A 12,813-nucleotide genomic window follows, 5' to 3' on the forward strand; every position below is an offset into this window, starting at 1 on the left:
AGAGTTTTTAGAGATTTAATAAATTTAAGGGATTTTGGTTCCTAGAATTTTGTAGCTCTCAGCTCTGCTGGAAATAATCTTGAGGACTAATAATATTTGATGGGAACTGGTATTAAACCCAAAGTGATTGTTGCATTATGAGACCATCAATGAAAATTATTTACTGAAAGCCATTCATTAGTCAACCAACATTATGGAAAACCTAAAATATGTAATATAGTTATAAGAAATAGGTATAAAGGATTATGGAGAAAATGAGTTTCATTTAGCTAATGATGCCTAAGACACAACTCCACATTTTTTTGATTCAAAACAACAATCATTTATTCACTCACTCTTCTAGAATTTTGGTGGAGCTTTTTGAGGACAGCTCATCTCTGCTCCATGTGACATCAGCTGGGGTGACTCAACTGGGATTGGAAGACCAATTCCCAATATGGCTTACTCATGTGGCTAGCAAGTTGGTGCTGGCTGTCTTCTGAGTGCTCACTTGGAACTGTTAGCCAGAGCCTCAGTTCTCATCCATGTAGCCTTTGAACAGGCTAGGTTGGGCTTCCCCTCACACAGCCACTGGGCTCCAAAAAGAAGCATTCCAGGAATGAGTGTTCCAAGAGGGTGACTTCCAGTGTGCGAGTGTTTATCAAGTCTTGTTAATCACGCTTGGTAATCAAGCCTTGCTTCATGCGTGCTAATGTACCGTTGCCTGAAGCTAGTCAAATGACCAAGCCCAGAGTCAACGTGGGAGAGGACCATGCAATATGGGAGAGGACCATGCAAGGGTTTGAATTCTGAAGAGGAGCCTGTTTCATTGAAAGCCAAAGGAACAGTCTACCACAAAAGGTAGCTGGAGAGTTATAATATAAAGAATATACCTTGACCTGCCTTCAGGGAGCTCAGAGAAGAAACTTTTTGAGTACCGGTAATGTTTTACTGCACGTCCCAATGAAGAGATGTGGGGGACAGCCATTTACTCAGGACAACTGTTTGCTTATGGTATTATACTACAGATTTCACAAACGAAAATCAGAAAAGCATAACCTTGAGCCCAGTAACCGTAGGATGGTCTAGCTAAGGCTGGAGCCCAGGAGAAGGCACTTTGCAGCATGATACAAACTTACTTCTTGCTGTCAATTCTGCAGTCAATTCAAGCTAATGGCGTATTTCAACTGTCCCAGGCTGTTTTTATCACTTGTTTGTATAAAGAAGCTTATGGTAACTTGTGGGATGTCCTTAGGCAAATAACTCACATTGTTAGGTTTCGTTTTCCTCATTTCTCTAACAAGGAAGTTGAAGTAAGGTGTTTTCTACAATTCCTTCCAATTGTTATATTTTACTATAAAACATTACAGTTATAATATTATATCATAGTGCATCAGTAATGAAAAAAAGGTAAGTTTGTTTCTTGACAAGCACATTCCTTTAACTAGTTGGAGTCATCAAAGCTAATTGAGAATGAAGTTAGTTATTCCGAACTCTCTGGGCATACCTGCTTGCCCCCACAGGTACTGGCTGTGGAAAAGTGTAACAGCATGGGTGGAAATGGCTCTCGTCTCTGCCGCTGCCAGCTCTTCCTCTGCTGTGAAACTTGGTCTCTTCTTTGATCAAGAGGTTAATTTCTCGATCTACTTTTCTTGCCCTAGTTCTGGAATCAGCTATTTAATATTTTCTCAAAGAGATCTTGTTCCTTTTAATAGAGCATGGTATTTAGAAATAAGATCTGGGGGCCGGGGTGGTGGCTCAAAACTGTTGCCAGACAGTAAAGAAATACTCAAAATTGATAGGGACATATCAAAAGGACACAGAAGGTTGCTTGAATGGGCTCCCACTAGCCAGATCTGGGACAGTTAAGTAGCAGATTACAACTTACTGAATAAAATAGGAATCTATGAGTCTACACTGATATCAATAAATTAATCATCTGGCAGTTTGGTGATAAATGGGATATTTATATAGTTTCAAAATAGTTCTCCAAAGGGAAAAAAGAATAACTTTAAAGTGGCGAAAACTGTCAGACACCACCTTAATCAAGTGATCAAAGTTAACCACCAGTAATAGGACAAATCAAAATCATGTGCTACCTGATAGGGTACAGTGAGAAAAATATAGCATCACAAGATATATCCACCAAAGATGCATACTCTCAATCTAATTATGATGAAACTTCAGACAATCCTACTTGAGGGACATTCTTCTACAAAGTTACTGGATTGTAGTCTTCAGAAGTGGTAAGGGCATGAGAGTCAAAGAGATACTGAGGAAGTAGCCCACGTTGAAGGAGACTACAGAGACATGACAGCCAAATGCACTGAATGATTCGGGATGGAGTTCTTCTGCTATACAGGAAGTGATCAGGGAAAATGGTGAAACTTGAACAGTCTTAGTATTAACTGGCAATAATGTTAATTAACTGGCAATAATAAAATTAACAATGTTAATTTCCATCTTGATTTTGCTAGTCTTGTTATGTAGGAAAATGTTCTTTATAGAAAATACACAATAAGGTATTTTGAGGGCGATGGGACATCATGTTGGCAATTTATTATCAAATGGTTGCAGGAAAACATTTCTTTTGCTGTTTTTACAACTTTTCTGTAAGTTTAAGATATAGTAGCTTGAAAATAAAGTAAAAACAAAAGAAAGCAAAAAAAAAAAAAAAAGGAGCTTAATTTCTGCCTTGCTTAGCTCACAGTATTTCAGAAAGATGATACAAGATGTGAAAGTAGTTTAGCTTTGATTAGTTTGAGGTTTTTTTTTTTTGTCCCTTTGACCACACACTACTCAATTCTGACAGCTTTGCATTAATATGGGGAAAACTACAGAGATTCACTCTCAGTTATTCATTAACATGTAGATTTCCAGCCCCGCCCACACCAAATGGGGAGGTCCCACCCTTTCAACTTTCTCTGTGGCTAAATCTGTGATCCTTTCAATGAAACCCAGGGGACTGTACCTAAAACAAACAAACAAACAAACAAACAACAACAACAACAAAACCAAGGCATTTTTAAGAAGCAATTTAAAACACTGAGGTTCTGAGGTTGTCCTTTTTTGTCTTCTCCCTTTGCTCTCCTTAGAATGCACCAAATAAAAAGGCCTTTTTTTTTTTTTTTCCTGTAAGCTTTGCTTTCACTTTCGAGAGTGCAGGAAATTTGCCACACAACACTTCCCTGATGAAAACGTCTGGATTTGGACTAATGAAAAAAGAAATGGCCAGCAGTCGTCAGCATAAGTGAAGGTATATATTTTAAATTCTTACTGGGGCAGGATCTCTTTTGCCCCGTAAAGTTAGAATGCACTTTGGTTTTAGCATTGTTTCATCTTTCTTTGATCTGGTGCTTGAAATCTAGTCAGAGTCATTCAACAAGGAAAACGGAAGGAAAGGGAGATGATATGGGTATGGGGAGAAAGGTAGCAGAACTCAGAATTCGAGTAATAGCAACAATATCTGATTAATATATTTTATGCAGTAATTTTAAGAAAATTTTCTCTCTAGAGTTCTGTACCTGAAGAAAACACATTAGGGAAGCTATAGAAATCATTTTGCAACAGCCATTTAAAACAAACAAAAAAAATCACATCTTTGCCTTAAAAAAATAAAACCCCAAGAGCTTTTAAAAAGACTCATCTCCTTTTCTTACTTTTGTTGGCTGGAGGGGAAAGAGAAGCTGGCACTTTATGTTAATGTCTTGAAAAGGAGAGAAGCTTCAGGTGTTCCTAGGAGTTAGTAAATGGCTTTCTCTCACCTAGTGAAGGCAAATGGAGCAAGTTGCAAAGTGGAAAGAGGTTCAGATGTGTGGGAAAATCAGAAATTAGCATCAGCAAGGGTGGGATGTTCTGGTGAAAATAGCCTTCAGCAGTATTAAAGTTTCAGCAAGTTGATGCTCAACTTTACAATATGATTATGTGTTGCATATGGGTGCCTGTGTATTAACTTAGTAAAAATATTATGAAGTTTACAAACCAGACAGTACAAACCAAACTGTGAATATTGCTTCACTCCAGGTAGTTTGGCTCCGGACTCCGTGTTTCTAACCACAATGCAATACTGTCTCCCAGCTGGATAAAGAAATGTAATTGTATGCACCCTCAGAAAATCTTTTCAAAATTGCAAAGTCCAGCGAGTCTGTTTTTTATTTCTTTTTCATTATCTTTGTTTCTGTTAGGTCATACTCAACAGCAATTTTTTCTTCACTCTCCTTTCATCCCTTTAACTGTATTTTTGTTTGTTTTACTGAAGAACATCCTAGAATAACCTTTTCCTGTAGGTTACATGGTTATAAACTTACTAAAATCTCTGTATACCTCAAAGTACTTTTTCCCTTTTTTTAAATTGTTCAGTTGGATATGAAAATTTAGGTTCAAAATAATTTCTTCTAAACATTCTGAAAGCTTGTCCCTATTATATTCTAGTGGTTCATGTTACTTATGAAAAGTTTGTATCAATCAGAATCTCTTTCCTTTGGAAATAATTGATTATGTACCCTCCTTAGAAGGTTTTAGGATTTTTTTGTGAATGATCCCAATTATGAAATTTCGTAAGATTCTCTCTATGCATGTTCCTTTTTTGCTCATAAAGCACTTGGTCAGTCTTGTCCATGGATGAAGTTTGTCTTCAGATCTGGGAATGCCTTTCAGTCATTCAGGGATACGCTTTGTATTGAGTTAGTCCTTCTCAGTAATTCTGATCTCTATTTACAGCCCTACCAGAGAGGTGAACGACACCCAGACAAGGACAAGAATATATTGTAGGGACTATCTGTGACTTGATAAGTTGAAATAGGAAACCCTTAAGGCACCAAGAGCAGAGGTTTGGGAGAACCGCAGAGAGGTGGAGGTAGAAAGCTGGTCTCTGCTTGCAGAATGTGTCATTTCCAGCCCCATGTTCTTCATGCACTTGAGCAAGCTGGCAATGTGCATCCTTGCTGCCCTGAGCTGCAATGTTCCTCATCGCCTATGGCTATAAAAATTGTATGCAGATTTAAATATATTAAGTGCCAGTATTATAAAGGCCATAAGATGGGAATATTAGTTTATGGAAGCTGGTCTTATGTTTTTGTTTCTGAGAACTAGATTAGAATCTTAGTAAAACCACTATTTTTAAAGCACATTAAAACAATTCTAAATACTCAGATTCATTCTATTTTTCTAGAATTAATCACCTAAGATAATTTTATTCTCTAAAACACCTGGAATTATTTTTGTGTCATGACTTTAAATCTTATGGGAAATCTACTTAAATATCAGTATCATTGATTCATCTCCATATTTTGAGGAAGTATTCAATTTTTTTAAATATCTGAAAGTGAAACTAGGTTCTTGATCATACCAGAGAGTACCACAGTGGTTCACATTCCATTAAAATAAAGTGTGAGTAAACATGGAGATCAGAGTGGTTTTCTTGAGCTGATTCAATGCCCATGGAAAGCTATTTAATCAACATGTATTTAAGGATGAAAGAAATGTGAAGAAAACACAGAGGTGTGCATTCCGTGTATCAGGCGTGAAGCATCAGAGATTTTGTCTAAAGTTTATGGATCGAGAAATAGAGTTTTTGGTATAGTGGTTAAAATTATAACATGTAACAATAAATTAAATAAAATAAAAAATAACTAAAGGAAAGTTGTAAAGAGAATGAGGGAATAGTATAATTAAGTTCCTTATCTTTATAGTGAGAAGAAAATGCTTAAAATCAGTAAATGAAGAAATAGAAAGGCAAGCATATTATTTAAGTTTTGGAGGTGACCATGAAAATTAAAAATAGAAACTGTCGGGACAGGTTACCTCGGAACATTGTAACTGGGCTGGAGGTGAAGGAGGGGAGGGAGTTTGTAAATTTTATTTTTCACCTTTCTGTGCTTTTTTTCATTTGATGCACAACTTGTATAATATACATTTGTATAGCATAAAAGTATCAGTAAAAAGATCACACATAGTCTTGTTTTGGTTATATATTTTATAAACAATATAGCAACGCATTCCCATATGAAAGCATGTGTTATTAATGTTGTCCATCCTTTTTATATTTCCTTTATACAGCAACATCATGAGACAGGCTTTGCCTTATCATATCTACTCCTTTTGGGGACTTTTGCCCTTTTGGATTCTGTGTTCGTCCTCTACCAACAAATGCACTGTTAGACATGAAGTAGCTGACTGCAGTCACCTGAAGTTGACTCAAGTACCTGATGATCTCCCCACAAACATAACGGTGCTGAATCTTACCCATAATCAACTCAGAAGATTACCATCTGCCAATTTTACAAGATACAGCCAACTTACTGTGTTGGATGGAGGATTTAATTCCATCTCCAAACTGGAGCCAGAATTGTGCCAAAAGCTCCCCTGGCTGAAAGTGTTGAACCTCCAGCACAATGAGCTGTCTCAGCTTTCTGACAAAACCTTTATGTTCTGCATGAATTTGACTGAACTCCATCTAATGTCCAACTCAATTCAGAAAATTCAGAATAATCCCTTTAAAAACCAGAAGGTAAGATGGAAATGTTCGTTGTTATCTAATGTTAAATTTTCAAATCACTTATTCAAGGTAAAAAGGAAGAAATCCAATCTACCCCAGTTGAGGGTTTGGGGACCCACACACAAATATTGCCATTGGGATTGAAAATGTTTTCAAAATAGAAAACATAGACTTAATTCAGTTTCAACCTTAATTTTAAAGAATTCTTCCTGTCTCACTTTCTCCCATTAGAAACAGAACTTAGACACAAGAGGTGTAAGTTGTGATCACAGAAAAATCAGAATATCCTATAAGAACACAGAAAATAAACTTTCAGCGCTGCTGATTTAGTATGTGAAGTAATGGAAAAAAATGTTGAGTCCAAATTCTGACTTAAATAAAGTTAACAAATTGATACCATAATTGTTCAACTAAAAATTACCTATTCTTGATTTAAGAAATATCCTCAAAGTATCACTTTTCCAATGACTACCACCTTTTTCTTTTCAGTAGTTTGCTTGAATTTTATTATTTTTTTTCCTCTTATCTTTAATGGACATGTAATAATTGTTACATATTTATGGGCTGCAATGCGTAATGATCAAATCAGGGTAATTAGCATAGCCATCAACTCAGTTATCGTTTCTTTCTGTTGTGAATATTCAACATCCTCTCTTCTATTCTTTCAAACATGCACAATAAATCACAGTTAACCATATTCACCCTACAGTGCTGCAGAACACCAGAAAAAATACATGTTATTTTCTCTAAATCTGAGACAATTATTAAGTGCTTTTTGTAAAGCAAAGTAATTTTCAAGTCTCTTTGTTGTCTTCATTTTATGGCCTTATAAAGATTTGAGCATTGCTCCTCCTCAGATGCTAAGAATAATGTGCAAATTTAAATATGCCGTGAAACGTAAAGTGATTTGCTCACTAGTTATTTTAAATCCTTTCTTGTGCCTTCTTAGATTCTGATGTGTATGAAATGTCTTCGGATATAAGAACTTAAATCTGGTTAGAGAAGTCATTGGCAAAATGTTATTTTTCTTTTTAAAACACAAATAAAAGTCTGGTTCTCTTTAATAGAGATTACATTAGATTTCGCCCTAACAGACACCAGCTTTTCCTTACCCAAATTTGAAGTTTCTGCGTTCAAAAGTAACACAGGATGATAAAACATCCCAAAGTACTGTCAAAACAAACAAAAATTAATATTCTGCAGTAGTCATGATCCAAAATTTATGTAACTATGAATCTTTCTCAATATAAAAATCTATTTAGGATTTCATAGATGACAAAGTTCTACTCATGTTTTTTTAAGGAAACAATTTTTTTTCTTATTTTTTCTCTTATTTATTTTCAAGGCTAATGTAAGGCACTATGATAAGCAACATGACTATTCCTTATATCATAAATAAATGCTTATGATAAATAAGCAAATAAATTATGAATGCTCCTTATATTATAAATAAATAAGCTTAAATCCTTTTTATTTTGGTAAGAGAAATAAAGTGATTCTTGAAGTAAGAAACTAAACACTTGCAACAATGACGTTTTTAATCACAACAAAGATTATTTATTCCTACTGTTAGTTTTCTAGAGAATAATAAAGAGGTGACGTTTTGCTGTTGAGAGATTTCAAAGATTCACTTACATTTAAAGGAACTGTTTTTGACAGAAAGAGTCTAACATACACATATTATTTTTTTCCTTTCAGAATTTAATCAAATTAGATCTGTCTCACAATGGTTTATCATCTACAAAATTAGGAACCCAGGTTCAACTGGAAAATCTCCAAGAGCTTCTATTATCAAATAATAAAATTCATGTAGTAAGAAGTGAAGAACTTGATTTCCTTGCCAATTCGTCTTTAAAAAAGTTAGAGTTGTCATCTAATCAAATTAAAGAGGTAAGAAGTAAGGTAAAATCATTTTGTGTTCTACATTTAAGTGTTTGTTGGTAGTCCCTAACTGTCACAGGGATAGGAATTTAAGATCCCTAGAGAAAGGGTTGATACTCTTTGTCATGTCTTCCGGAAATTCGTCGCCTCTATTGCTCCGAGCATTGGCGCCATCCATACAGGAGAGTGCCGGCAGCTGTCCAGAGACGTCAGGGGGCAGGACTGCTGCCCATCACCATGCGTGATGGAACAGCTCTTGGACCTCAGGGCAGTAATGAGGGGCAATAAAAATAAGAAATAATAAAGAAATCACTGGAAAGTCCCTAATAAGAAATAACTACTGTTAGCATTTGGGTACATTTATCTCCAGCTTTTCTCTGAATAATTATAAGGAAAAATAACAACAGCTGAAATTCCTACTATACTTAAATTATTACTGTTCTTTAAATTCTTACAGTGCTTACCAATGTGCCAATTTTTTTAAATATTTTATGTACATAATCTTTTTAATCAACTTATTCTTATTATCATTTTACACAAGAGTGACTTGAGGTGAAGAAGTGTTAAGTGACATATTTCAGGCCCTGCAGGGATCCACCTAGGACAGAGCTGGCTTTCTGGCGAAGTTAGACCAGAGTCCCTGCTCCTAACAGCTATGCTGTCTTGCCCCTTGAGGATAATGGTGTCTCCTGCTTCTTAAAAATAATATCATATCATGAACATCTCCCATGTAATTAAGAATCATTCAAAAACTTATTTTAGTGGAATAATGATACAAAATAATGCTATCGTATTGATTTATCAAAATTGATTTCATAATTTCCTGCTTTTCATTTTAACTCATTATATTTACAATAAAACACCCTTTCTTCCACATTCCTCTCTTTTTTTCCCATTAGCTCCAACATCTCCCAAGCAACACATTAGAAATCAGAGCCCCTCTGCTCCCCGGTGGGTTTAAGTGCCAGGACTGGCCACTGTATACTCTGGATTCTTCTCTCGCCTGCTGTTCTCTTGTCCCAGCTCTGAGTCCCAGGATAGCCAAGGCTCTGCTACGGGAGTACAGCAGAGTGGAAGGGAGCTGGAAACGCTATAGTAAAATTAAGTCAGGAGAAAATTTGGGTGGAAAGACGAAAGGGATAGCTGGAGCTCAGAGTTCCAGAAGGGAAAGTATGTGTCACTGTTTCGTAATAAAAACCATCCATTCATTCCTTCCACAATGTTCACTGAGAACGCGTGGCCACCAAACAGAACCAGGATCTGCCCCAGTGGTGACTTCACAAGTAGTTTATTCACTATAATTGTACTCCGTGTGCAGAAGTAAAAGTACCAGGAGACAACCTCGACTGGGAGGTCAGGGAAGGCCCCCTGGAGAGGTGGCCTCTGAGCTGAGACTGTGAATGCTGAGCAGAAGTTAGCCAGTGGCGGGGCAGGTCGGGAGCGGGAGTGGGAGGTGCATGTTACAGGCACAGAGTGAGGAAGAGCTGCGTGTTAGAGGAATGGAGAGAAATGCCCTCCCCAGGGACGTGGCGAAAGGTGAATGGAGACTGAGTAAAGAATTATATTAATAATCAAGCTTTTCAATGCTCTTATAGAGTCTATTTTGATTATTATCCTCTTTTTTTTATCCCCCCTTTAGTTTTCTCCAGGGTGTTTTCATGCTATTGGAAAATTATTTGGTCTCTTTCTGAACAATATCCCACTGGGCCCCAGTCTCGCAGAGAAGCTGTGTTTGGAATTATCAAGCACAAGCATTCAGAATCTCTCTCTGAGTAACATCCAGCTGTATACAACCAGCAATATGACTTTCGTTGGACTAAAGCAGACAAATCTCACCACCCTCGATCTTTCCCATAACAACTTAAATGTGATTGGTAATGACTCCTTTGCTTGGCTGCCACACCTAGAATATTTCTTCCTGGAGTATAATAACATACAGCACTTGTCATCTCGCTCCCTTCACGGGCTTTTCAATGTAAGATACCTGAATTTGAAACAATCTTTTACTAAACAAAGTATTTACCTCACTTCACTCCCCAAGATTGATGACTTCTCTTTCCAGTGGCTAAAACGTTTACAGTACCTTAACATGGAAGATAATGATATTCCAGGCATAAAAAGCAATACATTCACGGGACTGATGAATCTGCAATACTTAAGTTTATCCAATTCCTTCACAAGTTTGAGAACGTTAACGAATGAAACATTTTTATCACTTGCTCATTCCCCTTTGCTCCTACTCAACCTAACCAAAAATAAAATCTCAAAAATAGAGAGCGGTGCTTTCTCTTGGTTGGGCCACCTAAAAGTACTTGACCTTGGTCTTAATGAGATTGGGCAAGAACTCACAGGCCAGGAATGGAGAGGTCTAGAAAATATTTTTGAAATCTACCTTTCCTACAACAAATACCTGCAACTGACTAGCAACTCCTTTGCTTTGGTTCCAAGCCTTCGACGGCTGATGCTCAGAAGAGTGGCCCTTAAGAATGTGGACAGCTCTCCCTCACCTTTCCACCCTCTTCATAACTTGACCATTCTGGATCTGAGCAACAACAACATAGCCAATATAAACGATGACATGTTAGAGGGTCTTGAGAAACTAGAAATTCTGGATTTGCAGCATAACAACTTAGCACGGCTCTGGAAACATGCAAACCCTGGTGGTCCTGTTTATTTTCTAAAGGGTCTTTCTCACCTCCACGTCCTTAACTTAGAGTCTAATGGCTTTGACGAGATCCCAGCTGAGGTCTTCAGGGATTTATTTGAACTAAAGAGCATTGATTTGGGATTGAATAATTTAAACATTCTTCCACCATCTGTTTTTGATACTTCAATGTCTCTAAAGTCATTGAGCCTTCAGAAGAATCTCATAACATCGGTTGAGAAGAATGTTTTTGGGCCAGCTTTCAAGAACCTGAGTAATTTAGATATGAGCTTTAATCCTTTTGACTGTACATGTGAAAGTATTGCCTGGTTTGTTAATTGGATTAATGAGACTCATACCAACATCTCTGAACTATCAAGTCATTACCTCTGCAACACGCCACCTCAGTATCATGGGTTCCCAGTGATGCTTTTTGATACATCACCCTGCAAAGACAGTGCCCCTTTTGAACTCTTTTTCATGATCAGTACCAGTATCCTATTGATTTTTATCTTTATTGTACCTCTCATGCATTTTGAGGGCTGGAGGATATCTTTTTACTGGAATGTTTCAGTGCATCGAGTTCTTGGTTTCAAAGAAATAGACAGACAGCCAGAGCAGTTTGAATATGCAGCGTACATAATTCATGCTCATAAAGACAGGGATTGGGTCTGGGAACACTTGTCCCCAATGGAAGAGAAAGACCAATCTCTCAAATTCTGTCTGGAAGAAAGGGACTTTGAAGCGGGTATCCTTGAACTGGAAGCAATTGTTAATAGCATAAAAAGAAGCAGAAAAATTATTTTTGTTATAACGCATCATTTATTAAAAGATCCATTATGCAAAAGGTAGGTGAATATTGTAAAATTTTAAGTGTATACTTGTTTCCAATTGAACTTTTAAATATTACTAACGTTATTACTCACAATTCAGATTTAAAAAGAAAATTAAGAAACAAACCCTGATTTTTCTTGACAGATTCAAGTAAATTCCACAGAGAATTTTAGATTGTAGAGCTTTTAGATGTTAAAAACTGTTTTAATTATATAATTTAATTTAATATTTTTTTTACTCAGATTCAAGGTACACCATGCAGTTCAGCAAGCTATTGAACAAAATCTGGATTCCATTATATTGATTTTTCTTGACGACATTCCAGATTATAAACTGAACCACGCACTCTGTCTGCGAAGAGGAATGTTTAAATCTCACTGCATCTTGAATTGGCCAGTTCAGAAAGAACGGATAAATGCCTTTCATCATAAATTGCAAGTAGCACTTGGATCCAGAAATTCAGTACATTAAATTCATTTAAAGATTAAGTTAGCAAAGGAAAAACTTTCTAAATTTAAAAAGTTCTGTGGTAAATTTAAGTTTTACTTGAAAGTAATATAATCTGTTGATTCATATTTATAGGTAATGATATTAGATCACAATTATATTTTGACTGTGGAAATGTATCTCCCTATTTCAGGCCTCTTAATGACAATTGACTTAATTTGACTCCAGATAAACATATGAGCGCATAAGAACCTCCTCTACTAATGAAAACACAATTGGTCACTGATGCCTCTGACAATTTAAAAGGGTTTTAAAATATTTTTCATTTACGTAAAAGTTAGAGTTATGCGGAGGTTTGTGATAGTCATTTTGTTAGACGCACTTAGAAGGAAAGATAATTGTTTTAACAGGTATGCTATTTCAATTGTAAAGAAGTAAAATACATACTCACATTTTAAAAAGTTTAATTACAATATTTTTTCAATTGAAAAACATTGTATTTTAGTAGTGCCTGCCCCAGTGTTGATTTTGT

The 12,813-nt window shown here is 36.3% G+C and overlaps 1 protein-coding gene across 1 annotated transcript; it reads left to right on the forward strand.

The window, feature by feature from the left end:
• The first annotated feature begins 3,178 nt into the window (after positions 1–3,178).
• Positions 3,179–12,305, forward strand: TLR3 (toll like receptor 3). The gene is made up of 5 exons (XM_069493106.1): positions 3,179–3,235; positions 6,037–6,487; positions 8,174–8,365; positions 9,996–11,848; positions 12,077–12,305. The coding sequence occupies exons 2-5, from the start codon at positions 6,044–6,046 to the stop codon at positions 12,303–12,305; spliced, it is 2,718 nt and encodes a 905-aa protein (XP_069349207.1). The 5' UTR covers positions 3,179–3,235; positions 6,037–6,043.
• Positions 12,306–12,813: the final 508 nt, after the last annotated feature.

The sequence above is a fragment of the Eulemur rufifrons genome, chromosome 18 (genome assembly GCF_041146395.1).
Source record: "Eulemur rufifrons isolate Redbay chromosome 18, OSU_ERuf_1, whole genome shotgun sequence".
Taxonomy (NCBI): domain Eukaryota; kingdom Metazoa; phylum Chordata; class Mammalia; order Primates; family Lemuridae; genus Eulemur; species Eulemur rufifrons.